Source organism: Dromaius novaehollandiae, chromosome 3, assembly GCF_036370855.1.
Source record: "Dromaius novaehollandiae isolate bDroNov1 chromosome 3, bDroNov1.hap1, whole genome shotgun sequence".
NCBI lineage: Eukaryota > Metazoa > Chordata > Aves > Casuariiformes > Dromaiidae > Dromaius > Dromaius novaehollandiae.
This window is the reverse complement of record NC_088100.1, coordinates 37,955,605-37,967,110: the sequence shown is the minus strand read 5'-3', so window position 1 is coordinate 37,967,110 and position 11,506 is coordinate 37,955,605. Positions and strand designations below refer to the sequence as shown.

General features: G+C 49.9%; 1 protein-coding gene across 1 annotated transcript; it reads left to right on the top strand.

Moving 5' to 3' along the window:
- The first annotated feature begins 4,543 nt into the window (after positions 1 to 4,543).
- On the top strand, positions 4,544 to 11,170 carry TENT5A (terminal nucleotidyltransferase 5A). Its single transcript, XM_064508711.1, has 2 exons — positions 4,544 to 5,343; positions 6,225 to 11,170. Exons 1-2 carry the CDS (start codon positions 4,930 to 4,932, stop codon positions 7,002 to 7,004), a joined length of 1,194 nt encoding a protein of 397 aa, XP_064364781.1. The 5' UTR covers positions 4,544 to 4,929; the 3' UTR covers positions 7,005 to 11,170.
- Positions 11,171 to 11,506: the final 336 nt, after the last annotated feature.

Genomic DNA, 11,506 nt, shown 5'->3' with positions numbered 1-11,506 from the left:
AAGATACTAATAAGCGGAGACGGACAGAGCTGCAGTGGGAATGGTGGGAAGATTGTGGGGGTGCTCCATTGCTGTGTGGCTAGGAGCTCCCCACTGAGACCCCCTGGCTCTCAGCTCCCTTCTGCCCACACTGTTAATCCACGCTGAATATACTACATTTTCAGCTATGTAGAAATGGTTCCTTTTCATGCTTATCTTGCTACAGCCTATTGCTTTTTTAATGTATTGGACATCCATTTTAATTTTTAACATCCCCAAGAGAAATGTTTTCATTAAGAAAAAACCATCATGGCTGTACCTGCCATTTCTCTCTCCATCGTGAATAACTGCCATTAATAAAGGACTAGAAAGAAATGGATGACAGGAGGAAGGATACTACTAGTACTTTTCAGGATACAGTTGCAATACTATTGTGTTTCTAAGCTTCTTAGCAATTTTTTGGCCTTTCCTAGAACATTTTTGCTTCCACCAAGTCAATCCAAGACAGAAGGCTGCTACTTTTACTATCTAGTGATGACGACAGCATTGATACATGTTATGATTTTGTCTAACTCTTCAGACAGCTTTGAAACCTGGTCACAGTGGGGATGCTTGGCCACTGGAAACTGGGCAAAACATAGTTCAAAGCAACCCCCTGCCGCTGCGTGCAGCGTAGGTGCCGGGGACTCAAAAGCTACTGCTTTCCTCTATGGATCTCCACCCATTGCACCTAACTCCAAGCTAACACAGACACAGCCAAAGTTTTTTTTTTCCTTTTTTTCCACACACACAGTACTTTCCTGTTTTAGGCACCATGTAATGGGTGAAAGGGAGACAGAATCTTGTTACAGCCAAGGTAGATATGGTTTGATCAAGAAAACACTGTGAATTCTTAAATTCAATGGGACTCACGTGGTGAGTATATTCTGTCTTATGCAGCAGAGCTGAACGAACAGCTTACAGCAAGGAATTTATTAGACAAATATACACAAACACATACAAAAATACATTATTGTTATTAGTCTTCATCTATTTGGGGGCAGGACTGAAAGTATTGGTGAGGTCTAGGGACTAATTGAACAACATTGTGCAAACATACAGAAAGACATGATTCACATCACACATCTTACCTTCCCACTAATTGCTTGGGCAATAAAAGCAATGTGCTTGAGTAACCTGATCAAAATTCTCTCAAAGAACTACTGTTCACAGTGATGGTCACTTAAGGGTTCATGAGTTGAATTTATGCTTTTAATAGCAGCCGCATTACCGATATCAGTCATAATTAGAATGGGCTCTCTAACTCACGCAAGTATTTCTAAATTTCTCTCAATGTAATTAACCCTAATTAAGTTTCCTGTTACAATTCTTGATATTTCTACTTGTTTAAAGTAATGTGACATTTTAGAATACTGTTGTGTGCACTGCGCATTATCAAATTCTGAATCATTCTTGTAGACCTTTAAAGAATTAATTTTTCTTCCCCCCCCCCCCGTTCCCCAGTTACACATTCCTATACATTCTGATGCATGTTCTCAGAATATATTCTTCTGCAATCTGCATTCACTTTCAAGGTACACCTATTGTTAATGATGTTCTATTTCTACTGTATTTAGGCAGTGAGGAAAAAAAATCTGTCTAGTGTGCATTAATTAGGGGAAGAGATGCGAACAGAATTTCGTGTTGATTAAATAATGCTTCATTGATACAAAAAGCATGATGATTAATATCCTGTGTATCCTTCTGAACTAAAAAAAGTGTAAATGTTATGATTCTGAGTGGAAACGATGTCTCCTCTTGTTTCAAGTGAGTGGGATGTAATTTGCGGGTGTCTTACGCTAAGAAAGGGATCACGAGATATGAGCTTGGCTAGCATTGCTCCTTTAACAAATACATAGAGAGTAAATGAATTCCTTCTTAACTACATTCACATTTTCTTTGACAGAACAGTATTCTCCAGAATGATCTTCTAATTATTTTTCTTCTTTGAGCTGTAAGTGGTAACAGGTTAGGGGAAACAGGTTAAAAATCATACTTCATGGAGAGATGAAACACGAAGCAAGACTGAGAATCAGGAATTCCTTTGCTTGGCTGTCTTTTAACCTCTCTGGGCTTCCTAAATACAAACTAAGGGCAGCGATGCCTGCGCCGTGGATGTACGAACCAACGAGCCAGGCCCCAGCCGTGCTGCTGGGTCCGGTCCGGGGAGCCACCGACAGCTGTTCTGCCACGGGGGGCCTGCACCTTGGGATCTGCACCCCCCTCAGGCACCGGCTACGTGACCTGACCTGCAGAGCGGCTGAGCACACGCTGCTCCCAGCAAAGCTGGTGCGCGTCCCAGTCCTGAGGCTGGGCTATCTGCAGCAGGACGATGCCCATGAGCAGAAAGGCAGCGAGGTGCTTGGGCAGCACTGGCGCTCCCGGCAGTAGGATGCAGGCTCCTGTCAGTAGGCTAGCTGCTGTCCCTCTTGCTCCGAATATTTATTTTAAATAAGTAGATAGGCTGGCGAGCTCTGTGCAGGCTGCCAGCAGATTCACAGTCCGCCACTGCTGCTTTCAAGCTGCGTTCACCTATACATGTTCAGATTTTAAAAGCTTCCTGCATTTTTTTTTTTGGATAAATGCATGGGCACAAGGTGCTACAAACCTCTTTTCTGGCTTTCCAACAGGCACCTTAGGCTCCTGCTGGGACGCGGCCACTCGTGTGCGCTGGCATCCCCGCAGCCCCTGGCAGCACGGCGTGCAGGGCGGCGAGGCTCTCCTGCAACAAGGTAGGGCAGGAAGGGGGCAGGGAGGTCACGCGCGCTCCACGTCCCTCAGGGTTGCAGAGCATCCCAAATCAAGACTGGCTCTGGCCCTGAAGTTATACTGCAATAATGACGTAACATGGGGCAGGGTATGTGTTGGATGAGCCAGAGAGGGGTGAGGAGATGTGCACCTGAGTCAAAAACTCGCGTATCCACGCAGCTCGGCCCCTTGAATGCCTCAGAGCCGCTCTGACTCTGCTTTGTGGTGCAGCCGGCTGCTTCTCCGCTAATTCTATTATTGCACTAAAAAAAAAAAAAAAGAAAAAGATTGACCTCACTTTCCAGAGGTTACGAGGCTGCAGGGGAGGGATCCAGCCAGCCCGTATAAAATCAGGTCCCGGCACACGAAAGACTCCATATATAGTTCTGGAAAGCCAAGTGGCCATTTCACGAGGTCGGAGCCGTCTGCAGGAGCGCGGGAGGCAGATGCGAAACCCGCGGGCACGGGCGGCCCCCTCGCAGCGGGCAGCGCCCCCGCCTCCACCCCGCGCCCCCACAGCACTGCGCCCCCCCCAAAAAACACCCACCCCCCCCTTCCCAAGCGCAGGTGTCAAGCGCGGTGTCTCCGCCCGGCTCCAAACCCGCCGCAGCGCTGCCTTCCGCGCCCGCCAGGGGGAGCCCTTGCCACGCGTCTGCGGGGCGGCGGCGGGGGGTGGCCTTCCCCGCTTATACCGTGCGCCGGGCGGGGACGGGGCGTACCGGGACCCTCGGGGTGGGGAGGGGGCGCACCTTCCCCCCCCCCCCCGGTGCCCGCTCGGGGCTTGTCGTGCCCGGGGGGGGAGTTCCTGGGCTGCAGCGCCGGGCAGGGCGCCCCCCCCGTAGTGCCCGGGGGGGGGGGGGGACACGCACCGGCGGGGGGGGCTCGGCCCATTCACACGCCCGCCACTCCCGCGCGTCACGGCGGCGCGCGGCGCCATTGGCGCGGCGCGCGTCACGGAGCGCCGAACGCCGGCGGCCGTGACGCAGCGGCGAGCCTCGGCGGCGCGGGGCCCCCCCCTCCCCCCCCCCGCGCGCCCCCCGGGGCTGGGCGCCCGGAGCCGCCGCCGCGGTGCCGCCCGAGCGGGGCGCGCTGGGGCTGTGCAGGGCCCCGAGCGGGCCGCGGAGTCCCCTCGCTGTCGGGAGCCCTGACCTCGAAGCGCCGCGCTCAGCCGCGAGGTGCGCGCTGGCGGCCCAGGTGGGACAGGTGGAAAGCAGGCAGTGCGCGCCGCGCGCCTTTGCGCTTTTTTTTGGTCTCTCCCCCCCCCCCCCCCCCAAATCGCCGAAGTGTCGCTCTGCGGGCGGCGCTGCGGGGTCGGGGCAGGCACCTCGGCGCGCTGCGCGCTGGGCGCCGCCGCTGCGCTCCGCACATGTCCGCAGCGGGGCGGCCGTAGGCACCCGGCGGGGGATCCTCGGCGCCTGCCCGCGCCGGCTCCCGGGCCAAATTCCAGCGCTCTGGTATGAAATTTGGCCGCGCCGGGGAGGAGCGGGAATGCCGCTGGGGGCCGGTGCCGCGCAAGGGCAGCGGGAAGGGGAAGGGCGAGGGCGGAGTGAGCGGCGGCGCTGCGCCGCCCGCGGCCCCTCCGCGCTGCTGCCGCGGGGGGGTGTTGGTGGGGGGGTCTCGTCGCCTGCCCCCGGCTGCGGGGCCAAAAGGCGGCGGGAACGCGGCGGCGCTGCGCGCGTTTTCCGCCGGCGCGCAGGGGCGGGCAGCGCCGCGGGGAGCCGCGCAGCGGGGCGGCCCGTGGGCGCGCACGGCGTGGGCGTGCCGGGGGCACCGCCGAGGCCGGCCATGCAGATGGAGGGGGCGGGACGCGGGCGCCGTGACTCGGAGCCCCGGAAGAGCGGAGAAACCCCGTATAAAACCTACCGGGGACCTTCCCCGGGCAGAAGCACGGCGGCTCCGCAGACGGCTGCAGCCGGCCGGGAGCGCGGCGCGGCGGCCTCTGCGCGGCGGGGAGGCGGCTCTGCGGCTCGGCGCCTTCCCCGCCGCGGCGCTGCGCTTCTGCCCCTTCCGCCGCGCCGCGCTGCGCCGCCCGCCGCGGGGGCCCCGCGCCCGCCGCGCTCCGCGGCCGCTCCGCGGGCTGAGCAGCGCCGCTGACCGCGCGCTTTCCCCCCCCGCCAGGCGCGGAGCAGGCGCGGCCGCCGGGGCCCGCGGCGGCGCGGTGCCATGGCCGAGGACGGCGGGACTTGCGCGGGCTGCGGCGAGAGCGCGCACTGCAACGTGCTGAGCTGGGAGCAAGTGCAGCGCCTGGACCGCATCCTGGGCGAGACCATCCCCATCCACGGCCGCGGCAACTTCCCCACGCTGGCCATGCAGCCGCGCCTCATCGTCAAGGTGGTGCGGAGCCGCCTGGAGCTGCGCGGCATCGGCGTGCGCGACGTGCGCCTCAACGGCTCGGCCGCCAGCCACGTCCTGCACCAGCACAGCGGCCTGGGCTACAAGGACCTGGACCTCATCTTCTGCGCCGACCTCAAAGGGGAGGCCGAGTTTCAGACTGTGAAGGACGTGGTCTTGGACTGCCTCTTGGACTTCTTGCCCGAGGGGGTGAACAAGGAGAAGATCACGCCGCTCACCCTCAAGGTAAAGCTGCGCGGCGCTGCGCGCCCGGCCCGCGGGGACGCGCCCCGGACTCTGCCCCCGCCTCTCCGACTGGAGGGGGGGGCGTGCAGCGAGGGGGCCTGCGCGGTGCCCTCGGCGTTAACTAACCTCTCCTGCCTCGCTGACAGTTTCGTCGGGGGCATCGGCGGCGCGGGCGCGGTGCCTCTGCGAGCGCCGGCTGCCCGCGGGGCGCCCGCGGCGGGGAAACACCTTGGGCCACGGCGGCTTTCTCGCGTGGGGAAGCGCCCCGGCGGCCAGGCACAGCCCCTGCCCCCAGGGACGGTTCACTCGAGTTAGTTAGGCTGAATGCCAAATGCCTTCAATATTTTTTTTTGGAGTGGGTATTCTTCTTTTTTTCTTTTTCTTTTTTTTTTTTTTTTTTTTTTTTTTGGATTATGGGGTGGGTTTGCAGAACCTGCGCCGAAGGAGCAAAGACTGAGGAGGGTGAACACTTGCGAAGTATTTTTTTTGAGGGAGTGGGAGAGAGGTGAAAACTGATAAAAATGATTTCCTACTTTGCTTCAGCGGTGACCTTTTGTGCATTGGTGCATGGATGTTTGGTGGGTGTACCACCGGGTTTGTGTGTGGATATATTTAGAAGTGCTTGAAAGAAGCAATGTTGCAAAAATACTTCCCTTGCACGACAGTCCCAGAATGGCCTCCCCTGTCATTCCCGTGCAATAACCATGCTCTGAGCTCTTACATTAAACATGTCTCCTCGGGTTTGTATCCGCAGGCTCCTTAAAATCCCTCCTGAAACACTAGGACAGGGTGGATGTGGGGGAGAATGCAAATGAATGCTGCGAAAGGGAAATCCCTTGCAACTGTGTCTTCATTTGCTCATTTTGTCTTTCCGATTGTAGGAAGCTTATGTGCAGAAAATGGTAAAAGTATGCAATGATTCAGATCGATGGAGTCTCATCTCCTTGTCCAACAACAGTGGCAAAAATGTGGAGCTGAAATTTGTGGACTCTCTGAGGCGGCAGTTTGAATTCAGTGTCGATTCCTTTCAAATCAAGCTAGACTCCCTGCTGCTTTTTTATGAGTGCTCAGAGAATCCGATGACTGAAACTTTTCACCCGACTATCATTGGCGAGAGCGTCTATGGGGATTTCCAGGAAGCCTTTGATCACCTCTGCAACAAGATAATCGCCACCAGAAACCCAGAAGAAATCCGAGGAGGTGGTCTACTTAAGTACTGCAACCTTTTGGTAAGGGGCTTTAGGGCTGCCTCTGAATCCGAGATTAAGTCCCTGCAGAGATATATGTGTTCGAGATTTTTCATTGACTTCTCAGACATTGGAGAGCAGCAGAGAAAGCTGGAGTCCTACTTGCAGAACCACTTTGTGGGATTAGAGGACCGCAAGTATGACTATCTCATGACCCTTCACGGTGTGGTGAATGAGAGCACGGTGTGCCTGATGGGACATGAGAGGAGACAGACTCTTAATCTGATCACCATGCTGGCCATCCGGGTCCTGGCCGAGCAAAATATCATCCCCAATGTGGCCAATGTCACCTGCTATTACCAGCCAGCCCCATATGTAGCAGATGCCAACTTCAGCAATTACTATATTGCCCAGGTTCAGACGGTGTTCCCTTGCCAGCAGCACACCTACTCTACTTGGCTGCCCTGTAATTAAGGACCATGATTAGCAGACCTGGCAGGGAGAACGTTTCTTAACATGTAGGAAGGGGCGATGCGCCCCTCTGAAATGGGGTGTTTTGTGCAATGATGATCTGCTCTGGTTTGCAAGCTTGGTAAAAGCTTGTGGTTCTCTTAATAAATAACAGGAGCATGATCTAGAAGGAGCCCCCACATAATTGGATCCTACCCCAGAGCACAAGAGGCCTGTCATTAAAAGCAAACAGCTTCCCCTGAAAGAAGCGAGGGAGGAATGCTTGATGACAATATGGGTTGGCAATACCTGCTCCCATAGCTTTGGCATAGAGAAGGTGGGAAAGCCTTATTTTTTTTTTATTTTCGTTCTTTCTTTAGAATGGGATCTGCAAAAGGGAGAATATGAAAGAAACAAAAAAACAACAAAAACGAAAAAAACAAAAATAATTCTATATATATATTCAGGAATTAAAAGTAGAGGCATAAAGCAGAGATAAGCTGAATAAAAGTGTATATTGGAATTACTGCATTTGGGGCTTGCAGCAAGTGCCATCTATGGAATGATCCTGCAGAATGTATAGCTTGCTTGAATAGAAATGCTTTAACAGAAACAGCTTGCTCCAAATGAACAGTAGTAGATTGGTACAATTATAAAAACAGAAGCACGTACGATGACAAAGTCCATTATTTCCAGCTGTGTGCATGCCTCACATTTTAAAAATGTGACAATGCAAGAGAACCAGCTGTGGCAAGCAAAATGTACTTAAGGACCAAAGATTTCACAGATAAGTTATCCGAGCAAAGAAGATACAGTAGAGTATATATATATATATATATATACACATATATATATATTAAAAAGAAAAAAGATGTTGCTATATTTGTACACACCAATAGTAATCAAAAGTGCCTGATGCCTTCATAAAATTTGAAGTGAGAAGATATAGTTTTGTGGTTTAACCATGCATTTTGTTTTATCAGGGACACAAGGATTAAAAACAAATAACATAAGCTTGTGAATAAGTGGTGGAGGAAATGCCCTATTTTTTTTCTTGGCAAATACTTGTATAGAGTTAATGTTACGTTGGTGTGATATTATCCTAGGTACGTGTGTGTATGTGTGTATATATGTTTGTGTGTGTATATATGTACATGTTATATGTGTATATCTATATATATACACACACAATATATATTAATATGGTCTAGGAAAATGTAGCAATTAAGGAATGTTTAAATAAAGTACTATGTGTTTTCCAGTTTGCAACAGGACGTCATAGGACAGTGGGTACCTTGCAGTGAATTTTTTTAACCCACACCTGAAAAAATTGGAGTAGATGAACCAGTCAGGATTAAGGTGGGATTCAGATAATGTCTTTGGTTGCAAGAACAAGGATTACAGTAATTCAGTGGGTTGCTTGTGAGCCATAATAATTCCACAAATGGAGAAACATATGACTAGCTAATTTTTTTTTAACTATTTTGTACTGTAATGCCATTTTGACATTTAACCCACTAATGTTGTGACTGCATACCTCCATGATGTATAATTCAGTGGAACGTGGATCAAAGATAGGTTTATTTAAACCCCCTGACAGCTAAAGGATATTGTATTAGTTGGTGATTTGAACACTAATTGTTAATATTTAAAGGAATATTTTAATAGAATGCATTATGCATTCCAGGACCACTAGAATTTAGTAAATGTGAAATGAACCCTTTTTAAGAGTGTTGCACGATTGCTTAAAATTATATTTTTAAATATATATATATTATATATATATATTTTTATGCAAATATTAAACATCTTTGATCTGGTTGTCACACTGCATTTACAATTTCAGTACTGTACTTTATTTAAATGGAATCACTTTACATTGGAACAATAACTATTCACTTTCATTTCCTCTCCCGAAAGATCAGTAGGAGGAAAATCAGCCTCTGCTGTTGTTTTCACTTAGTGACATCTCGGAAGGTGTTAAATTCTTTGTTGGGCTTTGAAAACCTAATGACTAAACGACACTCGAGTCTAATATTTTGCTTTTTCTTACTGAAAGAAAAGAAAAAAGGAGAGGAGGAAGAAAAAAAGCGGGGGGGGGGGATTCAGGCTTTGGGAAGAAAACGCGCGGCGACCTGCGTGGTCGCAGGCTCGGTGGTGCCTCTGAGGCGGCAGGGAGGAGGGCGAGGGACAGGGCCTGTCTCCGGCGGTGGATTTTCCCTGCGGAGCGACCGAGGTACATCTGTTTTTGTCACGCTTGGTACTTTTATCTCCAAAAGCAGTTTAGCAGGAACCTGGTTTGTTCCCTGAAGCACCTTCCCGTGAATTCTGCAGGAGCTGCACAGAACTGTTGGGCGCTGTTTGCTGGTAGACCTGGCCCCCGCCACGGGACGCCCCGTCTTGTCCCCCGCGCCGGCCGTGCAAGGCCCTTCGCGGCAGTGGCGCCGAGGCCAGGTTTGTCTCCGGTGGCCTGGGATCCCCCATTTGTGGATGGGGATGGAAAGGCGCCTGTCGGAGCGACGCGCTCGCCCGTGCCTCCTCGGAGGGCTGTGAGCGGAAGCAAAGGGGAGGGCTGGGGAAATAGGATCAGCTGGTAATGTGGTATGTCTTCTCTCACCACAACTATTTGCAGCAAATAAATGAGTCATCCGCTATTTACAAGGGTTTGAGAATCTATAGCTGTGCCACAACCACAAAATGCTGATAATACATGACACAATGTATTTTTCCTTTGAAGGACCTTTTTTTTCCATTGCTTAAAAGCAGATTTTGATTTATTTCCTTTCGGCTCAAATTTTATTGTGTTTTTTATGATTGGCAGCAGCTAGTTATCTTATAGTGCATGCAGCAGAGCTCTGAGCTAAACCGCACCTTTTGGCGTTCGCATTTTGATACATATATAATATGTTTCTATATATATTATATAGGTATTATGGATCTGTTTTGCATATGTTAATGGTCAAGTGCTGGAACTGGTAGAGCTTTGCTTTATCTGTGACTGGTAGTTTAAAAGGTGCCTGGTGTTAGTGGTGGGGAGAAGGCATGAGTTCAGGCCAAGAGTAAAATAAGAACCCCTTTTCAAAGCTGGTTTATTTCTGTGGTTTGCACACCTTCCCCTGCATAAAGTCTGACCTTTTTTTTAACTGTTTTTTTGCCCGTCTTCAGCACACTGGTACTTTGAAAGTTAACAACCGCATTCTTGCTCTGTAGCCTTCGTTTTTCCCATCCAATCAGATATAAGGTTAGAACTTGCTACAGGAGACAGTGCCCCTTTTAAAGAGCTGAACTGATTAAAAACATTGACCTGATTACAGTAAAACTGTTTGTGCCACAGCTGAATTTATTGCTAACCAACAGGGAGCTAGACTTGGTTAAATGTAGCTATCGTGAAACAACTGAGAGCTTTGAAATGGGATTTAAAAAAAAATTTTTTTTTCTGAGATGGAGCTATCCCCCAAAATGCAAGAAAATTTCTTCTAAAAATAGAAGGGCAATTAGAACACCAAAAAGATCATATTTTTGTAGTTTTTCATATTATACTTAAAAATGTTTTTGTTTTATCTTGCACAAAAGCCTTCACACAAATCTTGTAAATACCTCTTGTTAAATGCTTGGTCTGCATCATGTCATAGGCTCCTACCAGTTTACCAGTTCAAAAGAAGCTTTTCTTTTTTTTTTTTTTCTTTTAACTGAGAAAATGAAGTGTGTTAGATAAAACTGCACAGCAAAGGAAAAGATGTAATTGCATATTCAGCTCCTATTTGAATATACTCTTTTGTATGGTTTTCTTTAAGCAGAGAGTTTCCCTTGCAAGAAAGGAAATCAGTGTACTGTTTTGCTGTTGTAATAATGGTTTGCTAACAAAATAAATAGTAAAAAAAAAAAAAAAAAGCCTGCAAATTTCAAGACAGCTTGGCTAAAGCACTGCAAGCTTCTGCAGTCTGTAGGAGTCTGTGCAGATTTGCTTTCCCTCAGATTTCCTTACAACTGTTGCCTTCTGCAAGGCATCCTGTTGCAGCAAGCTGCTCCTTGGATTGCTCTTTTGGAACATTTTGACTATAGGCTTTGTCACAGACAGAAAAAGAGCTGATGGGAAACAGACTCTAGAGGGAACAGATTGTGAATTTTGTTTACAGCATCCAATATTTGGATTTTTTTGTAAATAAAAAGAAGTTATTTTTTTCTATTGATTTGTGTCTGCTGTCTTCCGTGTCTGAAATAGCTATGGCTGGTTCCTAATGAATACCAACTCGCTTCCATTAAAAAGAACAAGGGCAGCACTTTTCCGAGAAGAGCAGCGCTCGGCTGCTTTCCGATGGGAGCACAATAAATTTTGAAAAGCATTGCCTTCTGCCGGCCAAATCTAACCGGCTTCACTTGGCTACGAAGGAACCTCCCCAGCCAGTGCCAAAAATATCTGGTTGAGCGTTAATTGAGCTGCGTGAATGGTCTGAAATCCCGTGTCCTACCAAACCGGCCGTCCTGATGGAGCCCAGCTGCAGCAGCCTTGTGCTCTTTTGCCACCT